The sequence below is a fragment of the Ceratosolen solmsi genome, unplaced genomic scaffold, assembly GCF_000503995.2.
Source record: "Ceratosolen solmsi marchali unplaced genomic scaffold, CerSol_1.0 scaffold10, whole genome shotgun sequence".
In the NCBI taxonomy this organism is placed as follows: domain Eukaryota; kingdom Metazoa; phylum Arthropoda; class Insecta; order Hymenoptera; family Agaonidae; genus Ceratosolen; species Ceratosolen solmsi.
In genome coordinates, this window is record NW_011948412.1 from 12,363,450 (window position 1) to 12,375,707 (window position 12,258).

At 26.2% G+C, this 12,258-nt stretch overlaps 3 protein-coding genes across 3 annotated transcripts; 1 reads left to right on the forward strand and 2 right to left on the reverse strand.

Moving 5' to 3' along the window:
• Positions 1-169: 169 nt before the first annotated feature.
• LOC105359721 (uncharacterized) lies at positions 170-1,703 on the reverse strand. Its single transcript, XM_011496379.1, has 2 exons — positions 1,378-1,703; positions 170-1,118 (listed from the first exon to the last, which is right to left on the reverse strand). Exon 2 carries the CDS (start codon positions 1,097-1,099, stop codon positions 176-178), a length of 924 nt encoding a protein of 307 aa, XP_011494681.1. The 5' UTR covers positions 1,100-1,118; positions 1,378-1,703; the 3' UTR covers positions 170-175.
• A 587-nt stretch (positions 1,704-2,290) lies between these two features.
• On the forward strand, positions 2,291-4,347 carry LOC105359728 (venom serine carboxypeptidase). Its single transcript, XM_011496389.1, has 2 exons — positions 2,291-2,873; positions 3,125-4,347. Exons 1-2 carry the CDS (start codon positions 2,589-2,591, stop codon positions 4,241-4,243), a joined length of 1,404 nt encoding a protein of 467 aa, XP_011494691.1. The 5' UTR covers positions 2,291-2,588; the 3' UTR covers positions 4,244-4,347.
• A 2,525-nt stretch (positions 4,348-6,872) lies between these two features.
• Positions 6,873-8,957, reverse strand: Ppt2 (palmitoyl-protein thioesterase 2). Its single transcript, XM_011496400.1, has 4 exons — positions 8,719-8,957; positions 7,768-8,017; positions 7,573-7,691; positions 6,873-7,350 (listed from the first exon to the last, which is right to left on the reverse strand). Exons 1-4 carry the CDS (start codon positions 8,884-8,886, stop codon positions 7,006-7,008), a joined length of 882 nt encoding a protein of 293 aa, XP_011494702.1. The 5' UTR covers positions 8,887-8,957; the 3' UTR covers positions 6,873-7,005.
• Positions 8,958-12,258: the final 3,301 nt, after the last annotated feature.

Genomic DNA, 12,258 nt, shown 5'->3' on the forward strand with positions numbered 1-12,258 from the left:
TGCAATTTGATGACGTTTTTTATATATGCTTAGTACTTGATTACAATATAATAAACATAAACAATTTCTATGCTAATGTAAAAAAAACATAGCCTAATGTTCCTTTAAAATTTAAATAGATTACATAAAAGTATATATCTTCAGTAAGCCAGTACTTGTGTATAAATATTTATATTTATTCTTGCAGCTCCTTTATCTTTAATTTTAATGATATATTCTCTTCTTTTATTAAAGACATTTCATCCACTTTTTTCTGCAATATTTCATTTCTAGTACGTAATAAAAAAATATCTTCTCGCATCTTTTCATTTTCTTCAATTAAAACCTTAACATTGTCAAAGTTCTTGTAAAGATTTAATTCTTTCACTAATTCATTTGTTTGATGCATCAAATGTTTTATTAAATTCGCTTGTGAATTAATGTGCAAATTTTGCATCGCTCTTAATACTTTTACAGTCTCTTGCTCTGTATATCTACTTACAAGATCCTTAATGGCACTTAGAAATATTACGGGATCAGCTTTATCTAAAATATCAGATTTTTTAGTTAAAATATCGGATACACCACGATTACAATCCTTTTTCATCTCAGTTTGCGAGCCACTTTCTTTCGACGAGGAGGAATCAGTGAATGGTCGAGTATTTTCTTTACTTGATGTGTCTAAGTATCGACTAGAGCTTCCAGAACTACCCGAACGCCGATGATCGGTTACTGATTTACTCTCATGTGATTTAGATATTATTTTAACATTCTGTTGCTTCATTTTCATGTCGTCTATTCTTATTTGATATTCCAGTGGTTTCATTAAATTTTCATCCCCTTGATTTTTATCAGATTTTGGAGTAGAACTTAGTGGCTTCAATTCTGATCCAGATAATTTACAAGATTCTTGACTGCGACTCAGCCTTTTGCTTTTAATTTTAGGCACACCCGATGATGAAATAATCTTATCGTGTTTTGGTTCTGCGTTCTGATCAACATTTGATGGAGACGATAAGACTTTCCTTGTAGTTATATATCGATTATTTAATTGAGTATTACTTTGCAGATTGGGATCCTTAGGAACTAAATCTAGATCTTCTAAAAATGAATCATTCATATCGCTTTCCCTTTATTGTCTGAAAATATAAGATATTATTTTACTTCATTGTACATTTTAGGTAATAAAATTTACACATTAAATATAATACTTACATGTCTATGTAATTTAAATAAATCTTATCAATAATTGTTTATAAATTATAGTAACATTAATTATAAAGAATTGGTAAAAAAGTATCACGCAATAATTGTTTAAATTTTTAATGTGCACTTTATTAAACATATTATTAGTTATATTATAAATGATATAAATAAATAATTAATAATTGACCATACCTGTAAGGAGATACGATAGTATTGTTTTGAATTTCATAAACTTGTTACAGTGATATTTTTCACAATCAATTGGCTCAGTTCCATTAAAAAATACTCTAATTTATCTGATAGCCGACCGTTTACAATATTTCACATTTACAAACACATCGATTATAAAGCAATAGTACAAATATCTTCCAATTCGTTGTTTTAAAATATAGACTTACAATATTAATAACTTACTAATTATATGATAATAATAGGGAAACGTAATTACTTAGTTGAAACAGTTTAAACTTGTAGCTATTGCAAAATTATAACTTTTAACTTCTTGTCAATCAGCTGTGTTAGCGCGCGTTCAAAATAAAAAGTACCAACTGTATAAAGAAAAAAAAAGTAGTGTTTGCTTAAAATAACCAATCTTGAATACTTTGAATATTAAAACTTATTTTTTAATAAATTTTTTTTAGATGCAAACATTGGCAATGAAGGAGAAATAATTTTTCTTTTTAAATTAGAATTTCTATTTTGATAAATGAAAGTGCAATTTAAACCAATGAAAATTTATTTTACGATGGTATATTAAATGATTTGCTCTGTGTACGATTTATAAACGAGGATTGGCTATTAAATCCGATATTTATAATATATAACCCATAAATCAATAAATTTATATTTTACATATCTATATTATATATTATATATTTTTTTTAATGATAATTGAATCACTTTAGGTTGTTTGAATGAATCAAGTGAGTATTCCAAGTGGCAGGTATTTTCCATTATATATTAGCTTTTGGGATAATTCAAAGTTTATATTAATGACCAGAGGGGCGTATTCGCACATTATGATAAAATTAGCAAAACTATTACTTGGAACTCGATGTCTCGATATCATTATTTAATATTTTCATTAAATAATTTAATATTCATGTTTCATATTACTGGACCATTATTCTTCGCTATTCCTATTTCAAGATAAATTCATACGACCATGATTTTTGCCTACGATAATGAGAGAAATATCATCGATGACGTCATCTTTATAAATAATAGGCGCAGTAAGCAATCGCACATGTAGAGTTGGGATGAGGAAGTTTCAGTTTTCAATACCCACATCATTTACGCAATAGCCGAGTTATTGAATTAGTAGTTGGACACTCTGTCACTTGCCATTTGTTTTCGAAAGCTTGATTCAACAGAAAGTCTAAGTCGTCGACATTACGGCAATAATGAAAGGATTGATCATTGTTTTCCTAACCGTCGTAACTTACGACTTTACCTTTGCTTTTACCAATGTGTATCCGAAATTAAAATCGTATCCTGTACGCGATAACGAGGATGTTGGAGATCCGCTGTTTTTGACACCTTTTATTGAAAGCGGACAGATCGACATGGCACGAAAGAAGGCTGCGGTACAGCACAAAGAAATGAATGATATAAGCAGTTACGCAGGCTATTTAACAGTTAATAAGACATATAATTCTAATATATACTTTTGGTTCTTCCCAGCTCAGGTAATTGTATTACTATTAATTTTTATATTTCCTTTAGCTTCACGGCGTCAAATATTTCATCGATTATTATTAAACTAGCATACTGTTTCTAATGTTAAATTCTTAAGTTAAATTTATTAAAAGCCGAATGTCGATCGAATGCGTGCATCGTGTATAACTGATTTCATGTACTTTTAATCTGACAAATATTTGCACGATGTACTATCGATCACCATTATATTATCAAGAATAATTAATACCCTTTAATGCAGATAAATCCAAAAAGTGCTCCGGTAGTGCTGTGGCTACAAGGTGGTCCAGGGGCAACATCTTTATTTGGACTTTTTACCGAAAATGGGCCTTTCAGTGTCACAAGGAACAAAACTCTAAAAACAAGAAAATATTCGTGGAACATTAATCATAATCTTTTGTATATTGATAATCCAGTTGGCACTGGATATAGTTTTACAGAAAATGACTTTGGATATGCTGTAAATGAAATTGATATCGGGCGTGATATACATACAGCACTGGCTCAATTCTTCATTCTTTTTCCTGAGCTTCAGCAAAATGAATTTTATGTAACTGGAGAGTCCTATGCTGGAAAGTACGTTCCAGCTGTATCGTTTGCAATAAAGGAAAATAATGTTAAGGCCAAAATTAAAATAAACTTAAAAGGTCTTGCCATTGGAAATGGATTGACGGATCCCTTTAATCAGTTGTACTATAGCGATTATTTATATCAAATTGGACTTCTTGATTTCAATGGCAGAAACCAGTTTCAGGCATTAGAAAGTCAAGCGAGAAATTACATTAAGGAACAAAAATATATGGATGCTTTTAAGATCTTTCAAAAACTGATAAATGATGATATGACCAGTACACCGTCGTTATTTAAAAACTTGACTGGTTTCGATTTTTATTTTAATTACCTGCACAATCAAGAATCGAATAGTACCAGTTGGTTTGCTGAATGGGTACAAAGAGCGGATGTTCGTAAAGCCATACACGTGGGAAATTATTCATTCAGTACCGAAGCAGAAAAAGTCGAAGAACATCTCAGAGAAGACATCACGAAATCTGCGACATTTTTCATATCTGATCTGTTACAACACTACAAAGTTTTAATTTACAATGGTCAATTGGATATTATTGTTGCGTATCCTCTTACTGAAAATTATTTACAAAATTTGGATTGGCCAGATTTGAACAACTATAAAAAAGCAGTGAGAAAGCAGTGGTGGGTAGGAAAAGAACTAGCTGGATATTCAAAATCTATAGGTAATTTAACGGAAGTACTTGTCAGAAATGCTGGTCACATGGTACCCGGAGATCAACCTATGTGGGCTTGGGACATGATTACTCGATTCACTCATCACAAATCGTTTTAATTCTTTCTAATACAAATTATATTATCATAATTACTTATGTTACAAAGTTTTATAAGACTGTAAAAAATACTTTCCAGGTGATATAAATAACTTGTGATGTAGAATAAGATTTATAAGCAACTTTGTTATGATTTTATACAAACACAGATTTTAGTATTTACATTAGATTATAAGATTATTGCAGTTAAAACTTATTAATTCATTGATATATTAAATGTTTATATGATGAATGTAATATTTAAATTTAAGTTAGTTAACTGAAATTTATAGATTTTCATTTTCTTAATACCACTAACTCTAAAAATTATTCAAATATATATTTTTTTTATGGATAAATTAGTTATTTGTTATACCTTATTGAATGTGTATATAAACATAAGGTAAATACTTATTTTCAAATATCGATTATTTAATAAACAAGTATTATAAATAAAGATATTGATGTAAAGGGATTATGATCCAGGCACGTGGTATCTTGATAATTTGGTACATTTTGAAATTTTGTAAATTTTTGAATAAGATATAAAGTTTATTTTCTCATTTTGATCTAATAATAACTTTCATTTTTAAGTCTTAAAATCAAAACATAAAATTTAATGGCAATATAATTTAATAATTAAAATTTATTTGTCAATATTTTCAACAACGTAAATGATTGAATACTTTTAATTTTAATTACACCAATTATCATTGATTTATTAATATTCGCTCAGTTTGGTAATTCAATGACTTAATTTCAATTACATATTGAAATATTAATGTTGAAAGTATAAGAATAAGCGATTTGAAACTGAATTTTTATTTTCATACAAAATTAATGATTACAAGTGAATTTCTGTTCAACCAAAGTGAAGTGAACCACGTAAAAATTGAAATTTTATGCCTATTAGAATTCCATTGCGTGATCAACAACAAACAAATAATTGAAGAATTTTATGTTAAATATTAATTAGATACATAGAGTCAAATCATCGAAAAGCTGGAATCGGATATTAGGAGTAGAGAAGAGGTGCGGTGAGTAACGTAAATATACAAAACTATTTAACAATATTGATATTGTTAAATAGCTCGATAGTGACAATTTTAAAATAAAAAGTATTTAAATTTTATAAAGTAGTATGTAATTTAATGATAAATAACTTTCTATGTTATTTTTAATAAAATGAAGTCATCGATGGTCTTAAGCTTATTAATAAAAAATAATTACTCATTACTGTAAATTTTAAGCTTAAATAAAGTACTGTACTTATAATTAAAGAGTTTTCTAATAAATTAAACACAACTGTCGGGAAAGCTCTTGAAATATTATTATTTTAATTCTTAAACTAACTAATCTTAAAATTCCATACGAATATATTTAATTTACATTTTATGAACATTGACAGTTCATTGAAATACGTTTTCTGATTTTATAGTCAAATTATGCTAAAACCAAAAAATATTTGAAAACAAAAATGTTTCACAATTTCAATTTTATAGACAAGCATAATTTAAATAAAAGAAGGATTTCATGAGATAAAAATTCATGCATTTTTCAATATATAAGGAGGTTTCTAAATTAAATTAGTTTAATTAAATTTAATTTCCAATTAATATTCATCATTTAATTTAATTTTAGTTTTTACCACTAGTTTTCTATTACATAATATTCCTTTATAATTAGATTTATTTTCATAATATTATGATACAAAATGAATGTAGTTGTGAAAAAGTAAATAGAAATTCCAAAAATCTTGAATTTCTAATTAAACGTGTCAAATTATTGTTATAAATGTCAATTATTATAAAAATATTATTTATGTTTAAAAATATACTGAAAATGATTAAAACACGTTAAATAGAGTTTACCAAATCAAGTAAATGTTTTAGAAAATTCTTAGAATATTAGAACAATCATTTAATTAACGCCAGTTATTGTTGTACAACAAACAACAACAAACAAAAAATAGTACAAAACTATTATTTTGTTGAAAAAATTATGAATAAAAACACTCTGATGTTACTGGAATTTTTCATTCGCTAATAAATCAGATTTTTAACAAAGCATTTGAGTATAATTTATTAATGATATTTTATAAGACAATTTAATTTGTAATATGATAAAGTAAATGTAAGATAAATTTTCTGATGCATAAATATTGATTAATATATAGCTTAGGTTCTAGGTTTTGAATTCTGTAGTTTATTACTTTGTCAGTTTCTAAATAATTATTAAACTCAATTGTACAGTGATTATATTTAACAAATTAATGATACTTATAATAGTTATATTTCTTGATAAATAATAATCAACAATTTTACTTTACCTACATTTCATTAGGTATTTTTTAATTAATGAACAAATCCACTACTGGAGTTTATGATAATAATTATTTGATGTTAGGATGTGTAAATTTGTACGTTATTATTTGTAGTCATGTAAAAACTAAATAAATTAAACATACAAATATTTTATATCAAAATTCATTTTTATTATTTATGTAAAAATATTTATGTTAAATTTATAATTGATACGTCGTCGATAAACTGGTATAAAAATATAGAAGAATCTTAATAAAAGAATAAATTTATTTTGATAGTACAATATTTTACAAAATTACTAAATATTTACAACAACTATAAAACTCTACTATAAAATTTCTTTTATATATTACATTAGTTTTTGCTTAAGTGTAACAGTCTTCATGATGTAAATATAACAGGCTATTATTTCGTTAAGTATTTGCAATCTCATACTAGGATGTCGATTACATATTTATCATTTAATTTAAATATGGAAGAATAAATTGATCTACTATCGATATATTCTTATGCCATTCAAAATGTGGTATTCCTGGCACAGTATGGAATATCAGCTTCTTTTGTTTGTCCATTGTTTTTAATCCAATCAAATCATTTTTATATTCATCTCTATTATGCATTTCAACGATAGTTTCATTTTTATCAAAATATCCAAATTGACTGCTTTGCCATGGTGTAATAACGCCATCGTCAGGTCCTCCAATAAGCACCATTTTGTCCAGTTTTATTAAACCATATTTAGAAACTGTTTTATTCTTCTCATTATTAACAAGTGGTAAAAATTTACTATATTTATAATACAGCTCCTAAATATAAGATTATTTTCTAAGCATTATTGCAAAATTTATAATATTTTAGAAATTATTATTATTCAAAAATACTCTTTTTAGAAATATTATCTTACAAAATCTAAAAAGTGATTTTTAATTTATATTTACTTATATGTATTATCTCTACTATATTATAGAATATAAATAATTGATAAGGGCAATAATTAATTTTTTTTTTAGAATGTAAATTATAATTACTTGATGATGTGGATCGTTCCAATAGTTTCCTACACTTGTATGCTGTCCAATTTTTGAATAAAATAATTCGTAAGCAGTTTCGCACATTAAGTCTGGAAATATCAGATGTAAAAAACGTGCTGAAAATGAGAGAATTAATAAAGTGAATGTAAAGATAACAAAATTTTTTTATAAAAATTAAGATTTCAACCTTACTTCCATATTGACCAGCTTGAGGTGAACTCAACGATATGAAATTTTTAACATTATGATCGGGGAATCTTTGCAATATGGCTCTAGCTAATAATCCACCTTGACTATAGCCAAGTAAATTAATGCCTTCTGGAAAAGCAGCGCCTATTGACAAAATATCATTTCCTATCTCCTCTACTTGTCTCCACATTGGCTCCAAACTCGACCATCCAGCATACCTTTGAGTGTTATATATTTGTGTTCCAGGATGCATCTAGTGCAAAAATTTAAATTATTTTCAAATGTAAATGATTAATTATTATTAAATTTATATATATATATATATATATATATATATATAAATACACATATATGAAATTTAAAATAAAGTAACTTGTATTTCAGGCAAATCATTAATTAAATTAAATTAAATAGCATCTTAATGTTTATATGGTAATTTTGAAAACAAAGAATTATTTTAATATAATTTTTCAATATTTAAAATTTTTTAATTTAAATATAAGGAAGATAGTAATTAAGTCACTTGAAAAATAATCAATTCATGACTTACAATTAATTTTTGTAATATAGAAATACATTATATGTACTTTATATGTAAAACAAAATTTTTTATTTTATAGATACAAAACAGTATAGAATATACATAATAAGAAATTTAGTATCATGAATAAATAATATATATATATTCGTTTTACTGCCTTTATTAAAAATCAATGAGATTAATAGCATAAAGAGGAAAAGTTTTAAAATTTTAAATTTGAATTAAATATAAGTACAAACCTAAATATATTTGCTTCTATAATTAAAATGTTTTTTCGATATTTAAAACATTAGTTTAATATTAACGATATAAATAAAATTTTAGTATCTTCGTATTGGAATGCACTTGACAACAAATACTTATTCCTATTGATGAATAATGACAACTTAATAATAGAAATACATCTAATCTACCTCTTTTATTCGATTTGTTATTGTCTCCATACTATCACTACCTGTGAGAATGCCATGTATAACTGCCACAGCACGATAAGACTTTGCAACATTGTTTGACAGAATTAACGTCACTATTATTATAAAAAGAGTATATGCATTGTTAGGTCTTAAAAGACAACAAAACATTATCACCTTCTTCCCAAAACTCTAAAACTTAAATACTAATCAGGTTTCTAGCTGCTGGCCTTTTGTAGCGACCAAGCAGTTCTTGATTGTAAAAACATCCGCAACAGCAGCACGTGTCACAAAGCAAAACGACCGTCGGTTATGCAAACTTAATCTCTCGGCTCTGTTCGTTCGAAAAAACAACACAACGACACTTGAAAGTCGCACTGAAACTCCTGGAGAAATGCCACAGATGTCAGGCCATTATTGCTTTAAGCCTCCCAATGTCACACAATATAATAGGATTTTAAGGATAATACAGATTGTAGGCATATTGACTTATTAGATATTAAATTCAATGATGACGATCCATAATAATAATTCTTGAGAAAATTAAACTAAACTAACTAGCAATTAAAATTGTTTGCTATCTTTAGTCTGATTACAAATAAATTACATTCGACCATTAAAAGTATTTTTTAACGTTTGATTATTGTGAGAATCTATTTTGCCTATTACAATATCTATTTTATTCGATATAAAGGATATTTGTTATATAAAACTATATAAATTTTAAGATTAATAGAATAGATAGTTAAAATTAATCGTATTTATCTGTCGATAAAATGCCTATGAAGGATTAAAATTAAAAATTTTAATAGCACAGTTTAGGAATTACGAATTTATATTCAAACAATAATGGAATATTTCAAGAATTGAGATAATTATATGGAGAAAATTAGAACTTTTTTGCATATTTAATTGAATATTTTAATAATAGGTAATATAATAATATGTAAAATCTTTCGTCGACAAATCATCTATTAAGCATTTACATTATATATTTATTCACTTGACAATGAAAATTTGTAATATCTATTCGTAATATTAGTTAAAAAATTCTGTAGAATATGTTACTGTTCAAAGGGATTACGGCTCTCCTAAAAATTTCTTATATAATATCTTTATCACAGTGTGTTTTAGAAACATTTTGATGTTAAAACTATTGGGAATAAAGTTTTAGGAAAGCTGCATTGTTACCATTTTATCTGAATTTAATATAATAATGTATTGCTATTGACTATTTTTGTACTAATAAGAAAAGAAAACATTTGCGAGAACAGATGGACTGTACACGCGCATGTATCTATTATATATTAAATCGCGGCCATAATTCAAATATTTAATAATAAGTATTAAAAAAATCACTACTATTCACTCTGAATTGAACGATGAATGAGGATCGGAGAAGTTCACACGAAGTATTCAAATTTCAAGTTCATTTCAAGTTCCTCGTTACGCATTCCCAATTACTAACCGATAACAGGTGTCGGATGATAAAGGATATATAATTTTGTTAAGCGTATCACAAGAGGGACATTATATAAGAAACTGAAAGGGCATTGTTCTCCTTATCTTGAAACTGGAATCTATACCACAATGCTCCTGAAATATTATAAATGCACATTATAAATTTTTTCAATCACGTTACTTCCAAATTAATACATCAAAAGCACATATTCACTATTTTTATCCATTTGGATCGTTGTGCAAGTATTAAGTAATAAGAAAAACATAAAGGTTAATGTTTATCTATCTATTATATATCTTTATATTATATAATAGATAAAATTCTCATTAGAAAATCCATTTGGAAAAACGTTAAGTATACATCCATTTATAAACATATTGAGAATTACATCGATGACACGATAAAAATTAAATAATTAAAATAATGAAGTTTTTATCGATGTGCTCTTATTGTCGGACTATAGATCATATTGATAACAATAAAGAGGCGTAAAGTGGACGAAGCAAATAACAACGGTTTAGTTACACATAAACAACAACAACAACAACAATAATCATTCTTTTCTTTACAACATACATTACACTTGGTCCCAATAGCTAGTCATCTACAATTCATAGTTAAATGTTGATGAAAACTATTAAAGAGTTATGGTAAATAAATTTTCAATTGAGATGGGTAATGAGAAGATTCTAATCATTAATTTAAAACTTATACAAACATTATTTATTTCTTTTATAGAGAAAATTACAAACGTGCAGTTAGAAATCAATAGAATACGCGGTGAAGAAGAGATGGTAGAAATACTTGAAAATGATGAAGAAAAGCACGAGTTGCTGTGATTTTACAAGAGGTGCTAGAGTGCGAACAATTAATAAAGGTGAAAATTTTCAGATGATCTTCTGGAACATCACGGTGGTCGACGTATAAAAATACTTTAGTTATTATATAAATTATTATATTATATCGATAAGAATCTATTTTCAATAAACAATCAATGATATTAAAAAATAAGGGCATTTTTAATATAATAGCAAATTTTAATATCATAGTGATGGACAATTTTCAACAATACCAACTACAATCGATGATCGACCGATAGTGGAGATATTTTGAAAAATATATTTGTAACTCCTTGATATGCCGGTGCGGACGGATACTGTAATACCGCGTAATAAATTTTTATAAGATCTAATAGATTTTTATATGATAATACAAGTTTCAATATATTATAACGAACAATTCAAATATGCCACGAGTGAACGTAAGCTTTTGTGTGTGTGTGTGTGTGTGTGTGTGTGTGTGTGTGTGTGTGTGTGTAAATAAATAGAGAAAAATATATTATATAACGTCATTCGTTTCTATACCGATAATTGGAATCTTAGCGAACAATGATCAAAAAGGCTCTTCGGCGAAATATGCCGCTAAAATGGTGGGCTAAAATTCTTTTTATACATTTTTTATCTTAAGATATAAAATACGGAGAATTATATTTTGATTAAAAATTTGTATTATAATTCAAGATTCAACAGAGTAAGTAAAGGAATTTAGGCTTTCTAATAGTCGTATTTTTCAATTCATAATAATATCGTAATTATAAAATTTAGTTTATTTAGTCCTGTAAATAGAAAATAAAATCTTTTCCTCTAAATATTAATGTCCTTCTTAAAGCTAATTTCATATTAGGTTTGAATAAATTGCATCAAAAACCGACTTGATACGTACGTAATCAGATAGTTCTGGGTGCATGTTTGTAAATCCTTATGGAATGTATCAAACAAAATAAGTATAAAATTATGTTCAATTTTTATAAAAACCTATAGTAATAAAATATGTATTAATAACACGAACCCCAATGCATTTAAAAAATTGAATGATGAAACATTTACTATCCATATACAAACATTTGTATACAATTAATTTATTAAGTAATCAATGAATGAAGAAAAGCGAAAGAAAAGGTAAAATTACAAATAATTACATTATTATTATAGTTTTTATTACAGATTTTAAATATCTCTTCCTATTTTAAATACGCTTATAACGTACGAATTATAACAGATAAATTATTAATGTAAAGATAC